General features: G+C 37.0%; 2 protein-coding genes across 4 annotated transcripts; one reads left to right on the top strand and one right to left on the bottom strand.

The window, feature by feature from the left end:
- Positions 1–8804: 8804 nt before the first annotated feature.
- Positions 8805–11938, top strand: LOC103964883 (probable serine/threonine-protein kinase PBL19). 3 transcript variants are annotated; one of them, XM_048591761.1, is made up of 5 exons: positions 8805–9208; positions 9710–10095; positions 10194–10454; positions 10909–11035; positions 11144–11938. In XM_048591761.1, the coding sequence occupies exons 2-5, from the start codon at positions 9739–9741 to the stop codon at positions 11686–11688; spliced, it is 1290 nt and encodes a 429-aa protein (XP_048447718.1). In that variant the 5' UTR covers positions 8805–9208; positions 9710–9738; the 3' UTR covers positions 11689–11938. The 3 variants fall into 3 exon arrangements, with proteins under 3 accessions (XP_048447718.1, XP_048447716.1, XP_048447717.1); XM_048591759.1 differs by having other exon boundaries at positions 8814–9208; positions 10909–11031; positions 11140–11938; XM_048591760.1 differs by lacking the exon at positions 8805–9208 and adding an exon at positions 9234–9336 and having other exon boundaries at positions 10909–11031; positions 11140–11938.
- Positions 11939–11973: 35 nt separating this feature from the next.
- Positions 11974–16085, bottom strand: LOC103964882 (pentatricopeptide repeat-containing protein At5g01110-like). The gene is made up of 3 exons (XM_048591758.1): positions 12846–16085; positions 12594–12736; positions 11974–12406 (listed from the first exon to the last, which is right to left on the bottom strand). The coding sequence occupies exon 1, from the start codon at positions 16030–16032 to the stop codon at positions 13246–13248; it is 2787 nt and encodes a 928-aa protein (XP_048447715.1). The 5' UTR covers positions 16033–16085; the 3' UTR covers positions 11974–12406; positions 12594–12736; positions 12846–13245.
- Positions 16086–16607: the final 522 nt, after the last annotated feature.

The raw sequence follows: 16607 nt of genomic DNA on the forward strand, positions 1-16607 counted from the left end.
GTGGAGAACCTATTCAGTTTAGGATTACAAATGCAATACGGTCTTTCTCTAATACAATACTCTTGACCACATTGTTTGGTTTGATAGTTTATTCATGTCTACTATCCAATGTGAATCTTGTACTTATATGATTACCTTGAATGTGATCTGGAACGCATTCCAACATCTCATTCATACTCTGGCCAGAGATTCTAAATCATATCATAGAGTATTCTCCCTCAAACAGTTTGAAGGTTAGAGATCCCTTGTTGCGCATTCACTTGCCTCCATGGCTAAGTGGCTTAACCCCAACGATGTCGTGGACACCCTGATAGAGTGACTTTGACATAATCAAAGATTAAGGACCTAACCACAAGATAACTGTGATGCCTCAGGTCAAAAGACTAATTTGCATTATCCCAACCATGAGTTCTCATGTGACATGAATATGAAAACTCTTCGTTGATCGTGTTCAGTGAACTCATTCTCTATTGAGCACCTACGTACTTGTCTTGATGTCACACACACCAATGACTCGAGACTAGTCACTCTCCCTGAGAGAAGATATAGCACGTACTGATCTTAACGGACTGTCAATGCCCAATTGACAATCCTATGATCAGGAACGTTTAGGATGTGTCAACGAAAGAATGGTCTCATGAATCTAACTTCTTTAGATCGCATTCTTCCAATCACATATTCCTTGGACTTATCGTTTAAGCATATAACATTTATATTAGACGGCTCAAACAATAATCTTTGCCCTTTACATTTAAACTACATTAGTTTGAAATGACCGTAAAGTATCATCATATGATTGGTTTTAGGGCACATTTCCAACAACTTTTTCTAAATTAGAGTATTTTTATTCTTCGACCCCATCACCTTCGTATCACTAGGGGGAGAACACTAGTGGTGATCAAGTTGGTCTTGGGTGGTTAGAGGTACCAGAGGATGTGATATGTAGTTCAAGGAGAGCATGTGTTGACGATAAGGATGAAAATGGGACAACAGTCTCTCGGCAAGAAACTGTCAAGAATGATATGTCCCTCCAGTTGCTGCTTGTTGAGACAAGTGCAGGCTTTAGGTAATGTCCTGTCAAGGAAGCTATAACAATCCGGTAGCCTACTGCCGAACCCATATCACCCTCTCTTTCTAGCTCGATAGTGCCACCCAATGTGTCTACTCTGAATATCCCTGAGGTAAATACTACAGATACTCATGTAACTAATCCAAATAATGATGTAAGTACGTATAAGTTGCCGCCAAGGCAAAATCGTGGTGTTCCTCCTGACAGGTTTTCTCCTGAAGGAAAAGTAAAGTATCCAATAGCAAATTATGTGTCATATAAGAACCTTGCACTGGAACGCCAAGCCTGGGTAAATAATGTGGAAGCAATCCAAGCATCAACCCGAGTTGAAGAGGCCTTGAAGGATCCTAAATGGGCTGCTGCAATGGATGAACAATTGATGGCACTACACAAGAATGATACATAGGAGGTAACAGAGCTACCTAAAGGCAAGAAACTGGTTGGGTGTAGATGGGTTTTTACGATCAAGTACAAGGCAAACGAATCGGTAGACAGGTATAAAGCAAGGTTAGTAGCAAAAGGTTATACTCAAACTTATGGTGTTGATTATCAAGAAATTTTTTTCTCCAGTAGCGAAGATGAGTACAGTACGAGTTCTAATTTCTTTAGCTGCAAATTTGAATTGGCCACTAAAACAGTTTGATGTGAAAAATGCTTTTCTTCATGGGTACTTGGAAGAAGAGGTATATATGGATTTTCCTCCGGGGTACAATGCCGGAGGGAAAACTGGAGTATGTAGGTTGCAAAAGTCACTTTACGAACTTAAGCAATCACCTCGTGCATGGTTTGGTAGATTTACTCAAGTTATGAGGAGAATTGGGTATTATCAAAGTCACTCGGAGAATACATTATTTGTGAAGCAGAGAAGTGGTAAAGTGACGGCCTTAATTATTTATGTGGATGACATGATAATAACGGGTGATGATTCTGAAGAAAGGATGAAGTTAGAACAAAACCTTGCAGCTGAGTTCGAGATGAAGAATTTGGGGGATTTGAAATATTTTCTTGGTGTGGAAGTCGTTCGGTCATCTAGAGGTATTTTCTTGTCTCAACGTAAATATGTTCTGGATTTATTAAAAGAAACAGGCATGCTAGGATGTAAACCTGTGGACACTCCCATCATAAAGAAACATTATTTGGGGATTTATCCAAATCGAGAACCGGTTGACAGAGGTAGATATCAAAGACTAGTGGGGAGGCTGATTTATTTATCTCACACTTGTCCAGATATTGCCTATGCCGTAATTGTGGTAAGTCAATTTAAGCACTCACCTAGTGTGGATCATATGGCAGCGGTAATGAGAATCTTGGCATATTTAAAGTCTGCCCCATGTAAAGAAATTTTGTACGAATGTCATGGACATATGAGGATTGAGGCATTTATTGATGTTGATTGTGCAGGTAATGTGACTGATAGAAGGTCTACATCTGGGTATTTTACATTTGTTGGAGGTAATTTGGTTACGTGGCGGAGCAAGAAGCAAAATGTGGTATCACGGTCTTTTGCTGAAGCCGAGTATAAGGGTATGGCACATGGTGTGTGTGAGATTCTTTGGCTACGAAATTTGCTTTGGAGTCTCGGTTTTAAACAGAATGAGGCAATGAAGTTGTATTGTGATAATAAGTCAGCTAGAGAGATTGCTGAGAATCCAATATAGCATGACAGGACTAAGCATGTTGAGGTTGATAGACATTTTATCAAAGAAAAGCTAGAGAAGAAGATTGTGTCAATACCGTTTGTGAACTCAGAAGAACAACTTGCAGATATTCTTACCCATGTCGTGTGTAGTAGGAGGTTCTATGGCTCGCTTGTCAAGTTGGGCATGAGTAATATCTATGCTCCAACTTGATGGGGAGTATTGGAATAAGTCAATATTTAGGAAAAAAAGGAATGTAAATATTTTTGTAATTATTAGAGTCATGTTTTAGGAAGGATATTGTGTCCTTTATTTTGTTTCCTTTTGTAACAAGGATTGTATATACCTTTTATTCAAAATTGTGGAATACAGAGAAATTAAGCCGTAAAATTCTATTCTCGCAAAAAGCGAATTTGAACTACATTATTGCTAACTCATTGTAAAACTAAGCATGCTGCCCTTCCTTTAATGTAGATAATATTGTTTGTTTAAAAAAAAAAATATTATTACGGGGCTTTAAGGAAGGTCCTCCTAGTTCTTTCTTTCTTGTTTGCCAGCTCAAGATCCATTGATTTGATACTTTATTTTAAAAAGAAATAAAAAAATAAATATAAATAAAATAAGACCATCTGGTAGTCAATCCTTTCAGAGATTGAAAAAAATCACAGAAGCATTACAGTCTCCTCTAGCCACCATAAAGCCACCAAAGCCCTAATTTATCATCTAACGATCATATATTATTATATATTAGTTGGTCAGCTAGGTTGGTATCTTCTTTTGTATAGTTAAAGTTTTGTATTCTTTGGTCTTTCAATATTTTGTTTTCTGTGTGTGTTAATTTAAAGGCAGAAAATATATTTTTGGACATTTCGATGTGTAATGTTGCCACGTTGTTGGATCTAAGATACGAAAAACAATGTCTCAATGCGTGGTCCTAATTGACACTTTTTTTTCTTCCCAAAAAGACTAAATTTATTCAATTTTAATATCAACGTTTACATCCTTAACTGTAATATCAAACAACCGTGTATGCATAACCTTATAAAAATCTCCATACCTAGTAACATATGAAGCGACGTAGTGTGCTCCTAGTTTATGCTTTCCCAAGACATTATCTCAAAGTGTCTCTCCAAATTGGTCAAATCAACCGAGAAAGAAAGAAAGCAAAGAGTTTGAAGAAAAAAGTAGGCAATGCTAAGCTACAACAGCTACCCACAATAATAGAACAATTATTTCATAAACTGCAACCCACAAGCCACTAATGCGTCACGTATAAGACAGTGAAACATATAAAAAATGAAAGCCAATAAAATAATAAAAAGTAACATGAGCAAAACCTAAAAATTGTTGACCAACATTTTTTTTTATCCAGAAAGACTTGGTTATTTGAGGTTGAGGAGTTCTTATAAATTCAGTTACAAATTGATTTATAGAACTTCGTGTTTATAATTAGAATTGTTTATTTATAAATTACTTTGTAGAGATTTTCTCTACAAAAAACAATTAAAACTAAGGTTGCTTAGTCTATCAATTGTAGAAAATAGATAAACCGTTTGTAATTCTTTTACCAAATTCGTCTATCTGTCAATATACAATTCGATCACTAAATGTTCTCATCTTTAGTTAATTTTTTGCAAAAGTGATCTTTACAGAGTGATTTATAATATGAACGATTTCAATTATCAGTATGAAGTTTCATTAACCGACCACATAGTGTATTGAGGAGCCAAATTTATTCTCTTTTGGTTTACCTTGAAACTGACACATATCATTGATGTTTCACTTACATTGTAAGAGCAACTCCACCCCTCCATAAATGAGCTAGGCAGCAACCCATTTTTCCCCCAGCTTTGAGCCCAGCCTAGAATGGACTGGCCTAGAAATCGGCCTACATGACGCCAAGCTAACGTCAACCATGTGATTTTATTTTTTTATTTTTTTTTTACGACTGGGGCATGGGAAACACGCTCGTGTTCCCGACAACGCAGAGGAGGGCCCGCGCTGTAGGTGCACTAACAGGGAAGCAAGACTTGGGCCACGTGGCGCAGTGATGGCCGTTGGATTTCCAATGGCTAGTTTTCTGGACCGTTGAATTTCCAACGATCAAAAAATTTGAATTTGAAATCTAATGGCTAGTGACGTGGCAAACTGTGGACCGTTCAATTTCAAGATCAATGATCCAGGTTTTTCGGCTGAAATTTTTTTAAAAAAAAATTTGGAAAATGTCAGAAATCTTACTGTTGGCCACGTGTCCAATTTTGGGCATTGGATTTCAATCTTTTTGAAATTCAACGGTCCATATTAATTAACTTAATAAAAATTGTTAAAAAATACAGAAAAAAATAAAACAAAAATTTATTATTATTTTTCTATAAATACCTAACCATCATCTTCCACCCTACACCACATTTTAATATTTCAACACTTTCATCCAAGGTTTCATATACTTTTATATGCAAAAGAAATGGTTAATTGGACCCTCATCGAAGATGTTACGTTGTGTGAATGATGGGTTCAAGCTACTCATAACCCGATTACGAGTAATGAGATGCAGTTACGAGAACTTTGGAGTAAAATTACCACATCATTTTGCAAGAAGCTTGGAAAAGGCTCAAGAAGTGCTCAAGGTCTTCAAGGTCATTGGAAAAAAAAAAACTCAACCAATCGTTTACTTGTTGGAAAAACGCCCTCTCTCAAGCTCCCAATAATCTGAGTAGTGGCAAAAGTTTAGCGGATCAGGTGACAATATTTTTTATTTATTTGTATTACAACCGCATTATATAATATTGTCTTAACCCGCATTAATTACCTTGATTATAAAATTGTCTTCTCCCACATTTTATAGACACTTCAAGCACAAGTTTGGTACAATACAAACAACAAAAACAAATCATCTATGGCTAGGAATGTTGGAATGTTGTCAAAGATTGTCCCAGATACAAAATTGTGACAATCGGTCCAAAAGTTGTCATGCACGGCATCCCTCTACACTCTCGCCCAGAAGCAAACCCAGACCAACAAGAAGGTGATGCATTTGAAGTGCCGAAAGGGACACCTCAAGTAGTGTCTAAGCTGACTTGTCCATCCCAAAGACCTCAAGATAAAAAGGCGGCAAAGAAAAAAAAGGAGTTCTTCCAAAAGTGACTATACAAAATATATGGAGTCTGTCCCTAAGGCCTCAAGATAAAAAGGTGGCAAAGAAAAAAAAGGAGTTCTTCCAAAAGTGACTATACAAAATATATGGACGAACTTGCTTGCCATGGTGAATTGAACTTGGTGTAGGACACATCTAGAGATGAGGCAAAAGCTGCAAATATGCAAGCTATCTTAGCAACTACTGAGAGACATGATGCGGCTAATGAGAGACAAAGACAACTACTTAATCAAGAAATTGAGATGCGAAGAGAAGAAATGATGGCTCAACAAGATCGTGACACTATGAACAAGCCTTTAAAAGGAATGACTCTGAATTCTAAATGTTTTTGGACATAAGAAAAAGAGGACGTGGTGTGAAAAGGGCGTGCAAGAAACGAGGGGACAAGTGGAGGGGGTCCTAGCTACACAAATCCTAGCAACAAAGATCCCAGCACCACATATACTAGCTACATACTCAGACTTTATGTAATTTCGTATTTATTTTTAGTACTTTATGTAATTTATTATTTATTTTTAGTACTTTATGTAATTTCTTATTTATTAAATTCGGTACTTTACTTAAACTAAGAGCATGTTTATTCAAACAAAATAAAACTACAAAAGCACACCAAATGAACTTAAAAAAAAAAAATACTGAATAAAAATTACATAAACACACCAAATAAAATTACATAAACATACCAAATAAACTTAAAAAAAAAAACCCAAAAAATAAAATTACATAAACACAACAAATAAAATTACATAAACATACCAAAATTGTACTTTCAAATAATGACATGTGCCGTAACAGTATTGGTAAAAAATTCTATCCGAAATTAAAAATAAAATTATTTTTTATTATTTAAAAAATAATAATATTTTAATACGAATTGACTAGGCAATTCAGCTTAGGAGTGGAGATGCATTTGGGCAGTTACTACTCACTGTAGTCAATTACTATTCATTTGGATGGATTGAATTGACTCTTGACTAAGGGTTTTTAGGGGGTGAAGTTGCTCTAACATAAAGACTTGTTTTTTTATGGGGCTTTTAGATCCAGGTCCAAAAATGTAGAGTGTTTTTAGGGGTGAGTCCAGTTATCTAATTATATGTTTTTATTTCTTTTATACTCATTTTATATTTTCTAAAAATATTAAAAATCAATTAAAATCTTCTAATATTATGCATTTTCCAACTCCAAAAGAATATATTTAAAATCTTATAACAAAAAAACTAATATACTAACATAAATTTATCTACAAAACATTCTACCCTAACTCAAGTAACAAATATATGAATGTATATAATACCTATACGTGAGATATGAAACCTAATTAAAATGTAGAAAAAACATAACATACCTACAAGTAAGACACATTAATCTATGACAGGTTGATTATAAAAAAAGAATCTGTCATATAGGTAGATAAATATAATTAACCTGTGATATAGGTTGATTATAAAAATTAAAAATAAAATCTATAAATGGGGTTTAAAGTAGGAGGAAAAACGAGAAATAACAAAAAGATAAATAAAAAGAAATAAGCAAAGAGATAATTGGGAAGAAATTTGATTTTTATAATAAATCTTATCATTGAACAGATAACTATTAATAATTAAATAATTAAATATAACAAATTGGACTTATTTTAATAAACTGGACTATTCCTACTATTGGCTCAAAAAATTGGACTTATATCAAGTTTCCCCTTTTTTTATTAGGTAGAGGTGAAACATAACAACCATATCGATCACTTTATTACATTATGGAGATATATACTATCAGAATTGTGTGTTTCTAAGGAATTTTATGTAATATTATGTAGCACTGAATGATCCGCAAAATAAATAATAAGATTCAAAATATAAAATCTAAATTGTTTTGAAAATCAAATTTAACAGTTGAAACATCTGTAATATTAAATGATACATAACATTAAAGTAACTTTTCTCCAAACAAAAGTTGTTTGTTTGCATCCTTTAAAATCTCAACTGGGGTTCCCCTTCAATTTAATTTTGTCAAAGGATTGGTTTATTTTTAAATGGAGACAGGAGTGACATAGCTACAATCTTTAATGTGCATTGAAAAAATCTGTTACATGAGTAAGATGTCCAATAAAGTCAAAAGCACGAGCTTCGATTTAACTATGAATTTTGGTCAATTTTTGAGGTCTCATTTGTCATCGAGTCACTGTCCCAGCAGATTCATGGGTCTCTTTGTATACTTTCCCAAGATATGTACGTAAGTAAATGTTAAATTATCATATCTTATAGAACAAAGCTTAGCTGCTTAAAAACAAGTAAGAGCTCCTGCTCTTACTCAATAACAACTTAACAAGTGTCTAAATTGTTAGTTCAAATTCTAATTGTTCAATTTTTTTGGACATTTGTCAAATTGTTATTGTATGAAAGCGGGAGTTACTGCTTATTAAGCAGCAAAGCTTTGTTCTATTTTATAGTACTTCGGAGAACTCCATGATTTTGTATCTCCGCATCCGCATGGCCATTACCCTATTCCAAAACTTCAACCACGCAACGAAAAATGTCAGATAGTGAAGTTGTGAAGGGGTATTAGCTTTTCACAATATGCACAAAAAATAAATAGAGATCACATCAACCATGCGCGTATAAATAATATTCATAATTAACCAGTAATTTGTTTGATGTATTTGATTTATGAAACAATCTTTTATTCAAATAATTTTCTTTTTGTAAAAATGATCTTTAAGTAAAAATTAAAAAATTGAACGGTTTTGATTGTTTAATTTGTACAAATAAATATACTCTGAAGTACCATAAAAAAAATACAAGTTAGCTTTTATGGTACAATACTCTCATTAAGTCATTCTCATCCCCACCCTCTTCCTTAAATTGCTAAGGAAAAAAAAAAATTAAATAAATAACAACAACATTCTAATACTACTCTCGTTCAATCTCGCTTGATGAGATCTAGTGCATGTGAAGCGGAATAGGTTGACCAATTTCATAGTTGGGTGTGGTGGAATTCATCATATTCTTCTTTTTGGGTTTGACCATATATCTATGCCGTAGATATTTGGACAGATTCAGTTTCGTGTCAAGCTGTGTGAGAGAGAGATGTGAGTTTCTTCTGGAACTACTACTTCTATATATTATTGTTGTCAACTTCAGAAGTTGGTTGATTTCTCTTCTTTTTATCCAAACTTTGAATTCTCTTCTTCTTACATTGCCTAACCATTAAAGCTTTGCCAACCACCTACTTCATTATTCACATACAGAAAAAAAGAAAGAGAAAGCCAAGCAAGAAAAGAAATCTGTGCGGTTCTCTCCCAACCCTCTCAACCTCCCAACCCTTTTCAAATTATTGGAGAAATAATTGACAGAGGTATTTACTTTCTTTGAGATTTAGGGTTTAATATTTGGTTCTTTCATTCTTTCGTTGTTCTTTCTTTGGTTTTTACTCATCTGGGTCAGGATTTCTGTAACCATTTTTGTCTGTTGCTTTCTCTGCAAGTTAGTTTTCTGTTCCATCCTGATTTCCCGTCTAGGTTTTCACTCTTTTGTTCTTCTCTTTAATCTGACAACCATTTGTGATTTCATCTCTTTTTTCATCAGGGTTTTGCATAATTAATCTGTTTATTTAATCTATGGTTTCATTGAATTACTGCATTTCTCTACTACGATTCTTGATTATTTATTATTTTTTTTAAGTAAACATTTTCTCATGTGATTTTCTTGGTTTTTTTGTTCTAGTATTTTAGCATAGTTATTAAAGAACTTGGGAATTTTAATCAAGTTTTTATCAAGAACAAAATGTTGATTCTTTCTTATATTCATGTGAGAATTCAGTGGTATGTTTAATTTTCTACAAACGATTCAATGGTAGGCAGGGGAATTGCTGTAGGATTCTATACAATGAAGTGCTTCTACTATTTCAAGGACAAGGCTAGGAGCAGGGAACAAAGATCTGCTCCAGAACTGAAGGAACAAACAAAATCGGATTATTCAGGTGGCGGCGATAGGGTCATTAAGTCCACCTGTTCTGTGAATTCACCCCGCGGTATACCAGAAATGTACGAAGAGAAGGCTCATAATTTGCGGGTGTTTACATTCGCGGAGCTCAGGCAGGCAACGAACGACTTCAGTAGGCTGCTTAAGATCGGAGAAGGCGGATTTGGGAACGTATACAAAGGTTCAATTAAGCCCGCTGATGACAAGGGCCGCGATCCAATCATTGTCGCCATTAAAAAGCTTAACAATGATGGCTTACAGGTATGGAAGTTTAAGCATCTTCCTAGTAATTGAATCTCTTTACATTCTTTTTCTCGTTTCAAATACCATTTCTTATAATTCTCTGTTTTCTCACGCAGGGTCACAAGCAATGGGTGGCAGAGGTTCAATTTTTGAGTGTTGTGGAGCACCCGAATCTTGTCAAACTAATCGGATACTGTGCTGTTGATGGAGAAAGAGGGATTCAACGACTGCTTGTCTATGAATTCATGCCCAACAGAAGTTTAGAAGATCATCTATTCAACAAGGCGTACTCAACCGTACCTTGGGAGACAAGGTTACAGATAATACTTGGAGCAGCTCAAGGATTGGCGTATCTGCACGAAGGATTGGAAGTTCAGGTTAGCTCTAAACATCGATATTGAAAATCGGTTTTTACAAACCAACCTACTTATGTACTTGAAGTTTCATGTCGGTTGATTTAAACTCCCAGATCTTTCGTGTGATGTTGGGATGGATCAGGCATATTTTGAATATGTAGTCATCTGCTCATGTCACATTACAGACTTTATCCTTCGTAAGATCTACGCTCACTTCTGGTTCTGGGGGTGAGGCGGATATCCGAATTTCAGAATGTACTTCCCTTCTTTGCATAAGGCCAACCCGGAAATTTTTCATTGACCCCTCTTCCACATCCATTTTTTATGCCCTAACTCTGCACCCCATTCCCTGCGCCAACTGTTCCATTAGTTTTATTCTCTGCAAGACAGACTACAGTATCTTCTTGCTATTTTCAACATTTCCAGCTTATTCGTAATCGTTGTTATTCCAATGTTTCTTATGCTGTTGATGAAGGTAATCTATCGAGATTTCAAATGCGCGAATGTGTTACTGGATGAGAACTTTAAACCGAAGCTTTCGGACTTTGGGCTTGCTAGGGAGGGGCCAATGGTTGGCCATACTCATGTTTCAACTGCAGTAAGTATTGCATTCACTTATTTCTCACCAGCATTTGTAGCTTGTATACTAACCTACCTATGCAAACGTTGCTTTGAAAAATGTTAATGAATTTGTTCTCATGATCAGGTAGTGGGAACTTACGGGTACGCTGCTCCAGATTACATCGAGACAGGTCATCTCACAACTAAGAGTGATGTCTGGAGTTTCGGTGTGGTGCTGTATGAGATTCTTACAGGCAGACGATCATTGGAGAGAAACAGGCCAAGAACAGAACAGAAACTTTTGGAATGGGTGAAACAGTTCCCTCCTGATCGCAAAAAGTTTGGCTTGATGATGGATAGCAGGCTGGAAAACAAGTATTCTATCACTGCGGCAAGAAAGATCGCTAAGCTGGCCGAAAGTTGCCTGTCAAAGAGCGCAAAGGATCGGCCAACAATGAGTCAGGTAGTTGACAAACTGAAACAGATTATTCAAGACTCCGAAGAGGGAATCCCATCCGAGAGAAGTCCTGAATCCGTTGAGAATGACCACGCCGACTCAGTAACAAAGCCAAGACAGTTGGAGGCCTCAGAGTCATGGCAGAGACGAATGGCTCACCTGGCCAAACTAGGCGAGCATGTGGGGAGCGCTAGTAGAAGAAGATTCATGATTATGCAGAGGGCAAAGGTGACGTGATGGATAATTCACCCGGCGTAGCTGTAACTTGTTTTTGGGTCGTTTCTGAGATCAAGGGATGAGGAAGAAGTACTGCAGAAAAGGAAATAAGTGAGCTAAACTGACTTGTCGATCGAACTTTTTCTCGAGTTGGATGGTTATTTTTGTACAGTTGTTAAAGCCATCAGAGATTCTAAGGTTGGTTCACAGAGAATCAGTCTTTTCCATGTATAGGTGATTTAATAAGAATATGTTATGGCTATTTCTTTTCTTCCTTTTTTGCCCTTCTTTCCAGATCAACAGAAATGTACCAAAATTCCCCAAATCATTCATGGTAGCATTGTCACCATACAATCTTGTAAATCATTCATTCGTAACGTTACGAAAGTTAAATCGTTGAAAAGAGTTCCCCATAACTCATCCCCCACAGAGATTACAAGAATTCTGAAAAGGAAGCCCAACGGATCATACGAAAAACTGCAGCGATAAGAGCCGAACCTTTGATGCTCCCTCTCAGCAACTCTACTCAAACTGAATCAAGGCCTTGACGAAAGAGTTGGCTCGTGTGTATCATGCATAGTGCCAAGAGAATTCGGAGACAATGCAGCCCTCCGAGCTGCCAACGGAAACCTACTAGTCATTGATCTTGTTCTTCGCTGCTTAACTCTCTAATATGCATCACAAATACCCTCGGAGTGTGGTTCCCTGGGCGTCCTACACAGGTCCTAGAGGGGTGTACCTGCCACACTTACAAAATAAAGTATGAACCCATGAATTGGCTTGTTAACATATAAAGAGCCCCCGGTTCCAAAACATGTATACTTTGCCTACCAGTCTAAAGCCTTCGGCCTTTGATTATTCAGACTATATCGAGAATAATACCCAAATGGAAAAGCCATACTAAGTTTTCAAGTAGGATAGATTACCGATCCAGGTTTACGACTTTGGATTTTAGATTATAATCTGAATAATTGAGGCGAAATAAGTTCTGCGTCCGCCAGTTGGAGCTTTCATTTTGCTTTGCTAGGTTTGCATCTCTTGTGGGTTTTCAACCAACACACTTGTTCAGCTGCACCACAAAATTAAGACACAGTTAACATCAGTTTCCATTTATGTCTAGAAGTTAGCAATTCTCTTTCATTAGCTTCGCCTTAGTGTTGAAAGCTGAAAATCCCTACCTGAAACCTACTGTGCCCAGTACATTATGACCTTTTCCATAAATTTCATCGAGCAGTTCCAGCAGTTGGCATGCACGGCATTTCATCCAACATTTGCGCTGCATGGCATAACTGGCAGGCCTAACTACGTTCTCATAACCTCAACCCAATTTCCCTTCCATCTCCTTTGTCGTGACTGTTTTTTTGGTTTGCTCGCCTTTCTTTCCTCATTCAGTGATCAGTCTTCCCTGAAGCCACATCAAGCCAAATGGTTCTTGATTCTCACTGATTGTTGCTACTTGTCACAAGAGGCATCAAACGTGAGGCCAGAAGGGTTCACTCATTATAACATCAGAATGTCCCAGATCATAATAGTTGCAGTGAAAACTGTTGCAGTGAAAACTGATGAACTAATCAACTTTCAGGAGCCGCTAAATTCAATTAATTGAAGAACATTTTGACTTGCATCTCTGCAAGGTTTATTTCTATATAAACAATCATATGTAATGTACATAAGGAAATCCAGGAAGAGGCTTTTTTCAGCTGTTCCACTTGAAATTTCGGAATCTTCTTGCATATTATGATAGGCTCTGTCCAATAATTTATACGTAATTTCGTCAAAACAAATGGAAAACTCACTCAACTTCTGACCCCACATGAGGGCCTTCTCAGGCATTCCCTGCTTGCAGAACTGGGACAACAACACATTAATTGTAACAGTATTCGGAAGAAATGCCAACTTAAGCAATTTAGCCATTAAAATCATAGCACGATCCAGTATGTCAATACAAGCACCATTCATCATTGTGTTGTATGTGACTGAGTCTGGAACAACACCTCTTGAAACAAGCTCATCCAGCATCATCACAGCTCGACTAATTTTTCGAGTGCTACAAAAACCCTGTATGCGTATATTATAGGTTGTAATATCAGGTTCAAATCCACTGGCACACATTTTATACAAAAACTCATCTGCTCTGACCATGTCAAATGCTTTACAATAACCACCAATTAAGGTATTGTAAGTGACTATATCTGGGGTTAACCCAGTTCGGTACATGTCCATAAATGTATCAATTGCTGACTTCATTCTCCCCTGTTTACAGAATCCATTAATGATCATATTGGTGGTAAAGATATCCGGAAGAAGCCCCATTTGCCTCATCTCTCTCTCTAACTTTAGTGCATTACTCAACTTCCCACGGCTGCAAAACCCACCAATTAAAGAATTATAGACAAAATTGTTTGGTACAAACCCCTTCCTTGTCATATCCAGATATATATCATATGCCTCTTCCACTAGACCCGCTTTACATAGTCCATTGATAAATGCTGAGAAGGCAACAACATCAGGACATATCCCTCTTCTTTCCATCTCATTCCACAAATTTTGAGCACCATCCAAATCACCAATTCGAAAGTACCCATCCAAAAGCACCGTGAAAGCAGTTTTTTTTATAGGGAACCCCTTCTCTATCATCTTACACAAAAGCTCTCTCGCATCTTGCAGGTTCCCCTTCTTGGATAAACCCATAAGCAAAGAACTACATGTAGAAGTAGAAGGAGTTACACCAAACGTAATCATAAACTTATAGGTCTTATAGGCCTTTTGTTCTAACCCTACTCTGCTACAAGCTGCAATAATTGAGTTGAAAGCAACCACAGTCAGGGGTAATCCTTTTCCTAGCATATCCTCTAAAAATTCAATGGCATCATCCAACAGACCTGCCCAACATAACCCAGAAACCACAATGTCATACAATGAAGAATCTGGAAGCAGCCCTGATACGGATAAATCCTTTAACAACCTGTCTCTATCCTCTTCCCTTCCGTACTTGTAATGCCCTGCAATCAAGATATTAAATGTTATGCCATCAGGAGATACGCCCTTTTTCCTCATTTCTTCATAAATCATGTTTGCCTGGCCAATGTCCCTTGCTTTAATGTACCCGTCCATCATGGTATTGTATATAGTGGCACTTGGAGAAACATCCATATCTGGGATCCCATCAAAAAGCTTCCTAGCTTCCAACATATTTCCCTCCTTACATAAGGCATTTATGACAGTACTAAATGTAACGGTGCTCGGTTTACAGGCCCTTGCAATCATCAAATGCACCCAATGAAGTGCATCATCTGTCTGTCCCCTCACACAATTTGCATTGATCACAATGTTATATGTAATAACATCCGGATCACACTGAAATTTCCACATCACATGCAACAAACTCTCTCCCACCCTAAGCAACCCTTTTCTACAAAACCCAAGAATCATCGCATTAAAAGTATGATTACAAGGTTGAGGCCCCTTCCGAAGCATATCCCTAAAAACCTTCCACACGCTACCATAATCACCAACTCTAATCAACAGCCTGAAAAGAATCGCAATTGCTGACAAACTCGGCTTCAAGCCCACCCCCCTCATCCTACTAACAACCTCCAATGCCTCCGAACCCATTTCGGCATTCAAGAAACCTCTCATAAGAGTATCAAGAACCGAAAAATCCGACTCATGCTCACAATGACCTGCCCACATAAACCCCACCAAATCTCTACTCCTACTTGGCCCGATTCGAGCAATAACACACGAAAGCACGTCCTGAGCTAGAAACCGCAAATTATCCCCTGCCAAAAAATGTGCAGCAATACAACAATTCCTCACAATTCCTTCACTATCATCTCTAAAGGCTAATTTGAAAAACCCAAATGCAGTTTCCCTAGAACCTAATAGTTTCATAACTTTTACAAGAAATAATGGGCAAAACCGTCTGGAAAAACCCTTCAAAGCATAACCATGTTGGTTCTTTATTATCCGTGACAACCCGACTGTGACTATGCGCCTTTCATTGGAGTTCACAGAGCACAAGGATTTGGAAGTGGGGTTATTAGCAAATGGCAAAAACTGGGTAAAATAATCGAAGCTTTGAGAGCTTGTAATTAAGGTTCGGGAGGAGTTGAAGGAGTGATAGTGTACCTTGAGAGAAGGGTGCAAGCGACGGAGGTCAGCAGACATTAGAGCTCGCCTGAGAGCTGCAGTGGTTATGCTGCGAGACCCAAAATCTCGGTCGCGTGTTTGGTGGGTTTCGAAGGGACGAACGTTTTGAGGAGCGGAACAGGTGGAGATTGTTGGGGGAGAGTGAAAAAGAAATGGGCTTTTGCTCCAAAACGCGACAAGATATCCGAGCCGCAATTCATTTCCTAAGCCCATTTCTTTTTCATCACTATTTCTTTAGCCTAAATTTTGCCCCAAAACGAGATAAGAAATGTATGTACTGTTTAGTTGAGTTTCAACCCATGCTTTTGTGAATTTTTTTAGTGAGTTAGCGGATTTAGACGGCTTTCTGCGTTCTCTTTCTTTTGCTGCTTTAGAGACTTGTCTGTTTTTATTTTATTCTTTGTGGGTTCTGTTCTGCTATTCTGTGTGTTTTTCTACCTTTAACCGAACCGAGGAAGAGGAATTTGCTTGGCTTATTCATTCAATTTCAAGTTCTCTAATTTTTATTTCCTAAAAATAAAATGTTTTGGATGAATTGTCAATTTAATCCCTGAATTATCACCTCAGTGAAAATTAGGTTTCTAAACTATTTTTTCGGAAAAATCAATCCTTGAATTATAAAGATCTGTTAAGTCACATTATTTTCATGTGATACACATTTAAAAGTAAATTAGTAATTTTTCATAAAAAAATAATGTATGGAGTTAATTTGACTCGTATACTTTTCTCATCGCCCACCCTCCGTCATAACCCCCGTTTAAGAATTTTCCTCCCTTGAAATATATACC

This window comes from the organism of the source record quoted next, unplaced genomic scaffold (genome assembly GCF_019419815.1).
Source record: "Pyrus x bretschneideri cultivar Hongxiangsu unplaced genomic scaffold, Pyrus_bretschneideri_v1 Contig35, whole genome shotgun sequence".
NCBI lineage: Eukaryota > Viridiplantae > Streptophyta > Magnoliopsida > Rosales > Rosaceae > Pyrus > Pyrus x bretschneideri.

Bases quoted from the DNA above. Each gene is read 5' to 3' on its own strand.
- LOC103964882 (XM_048591758.1), bottom strand. From the start codon at position 16,032: ATGGGCTTAGGAAATGAATTGCGGCTCGGATATCTTGTCGCGTTTTGG.
- LOC103964883 (XM_048591761.1), top strand. From the start codon at position 9,739: ATGAAGTGCTTCTACTATTTCAAGGACAAGGCTAGGAGCAGGGAACAA. The intron at 10,096-10,193 runs GTATGGAAGTTT...TTTCTCACGCAG, and splicing joins TTAACAATGATGGCTTACAG to GGTCACAAGCAATGGGTGGC. The intron at 11,036-11,143 runs GTATTGCATTCA...ATGATCAGGTAG, and splicing joins TCATGTTTCAACTGCAGTAA to TGGGAACTTACGGGTACGCT.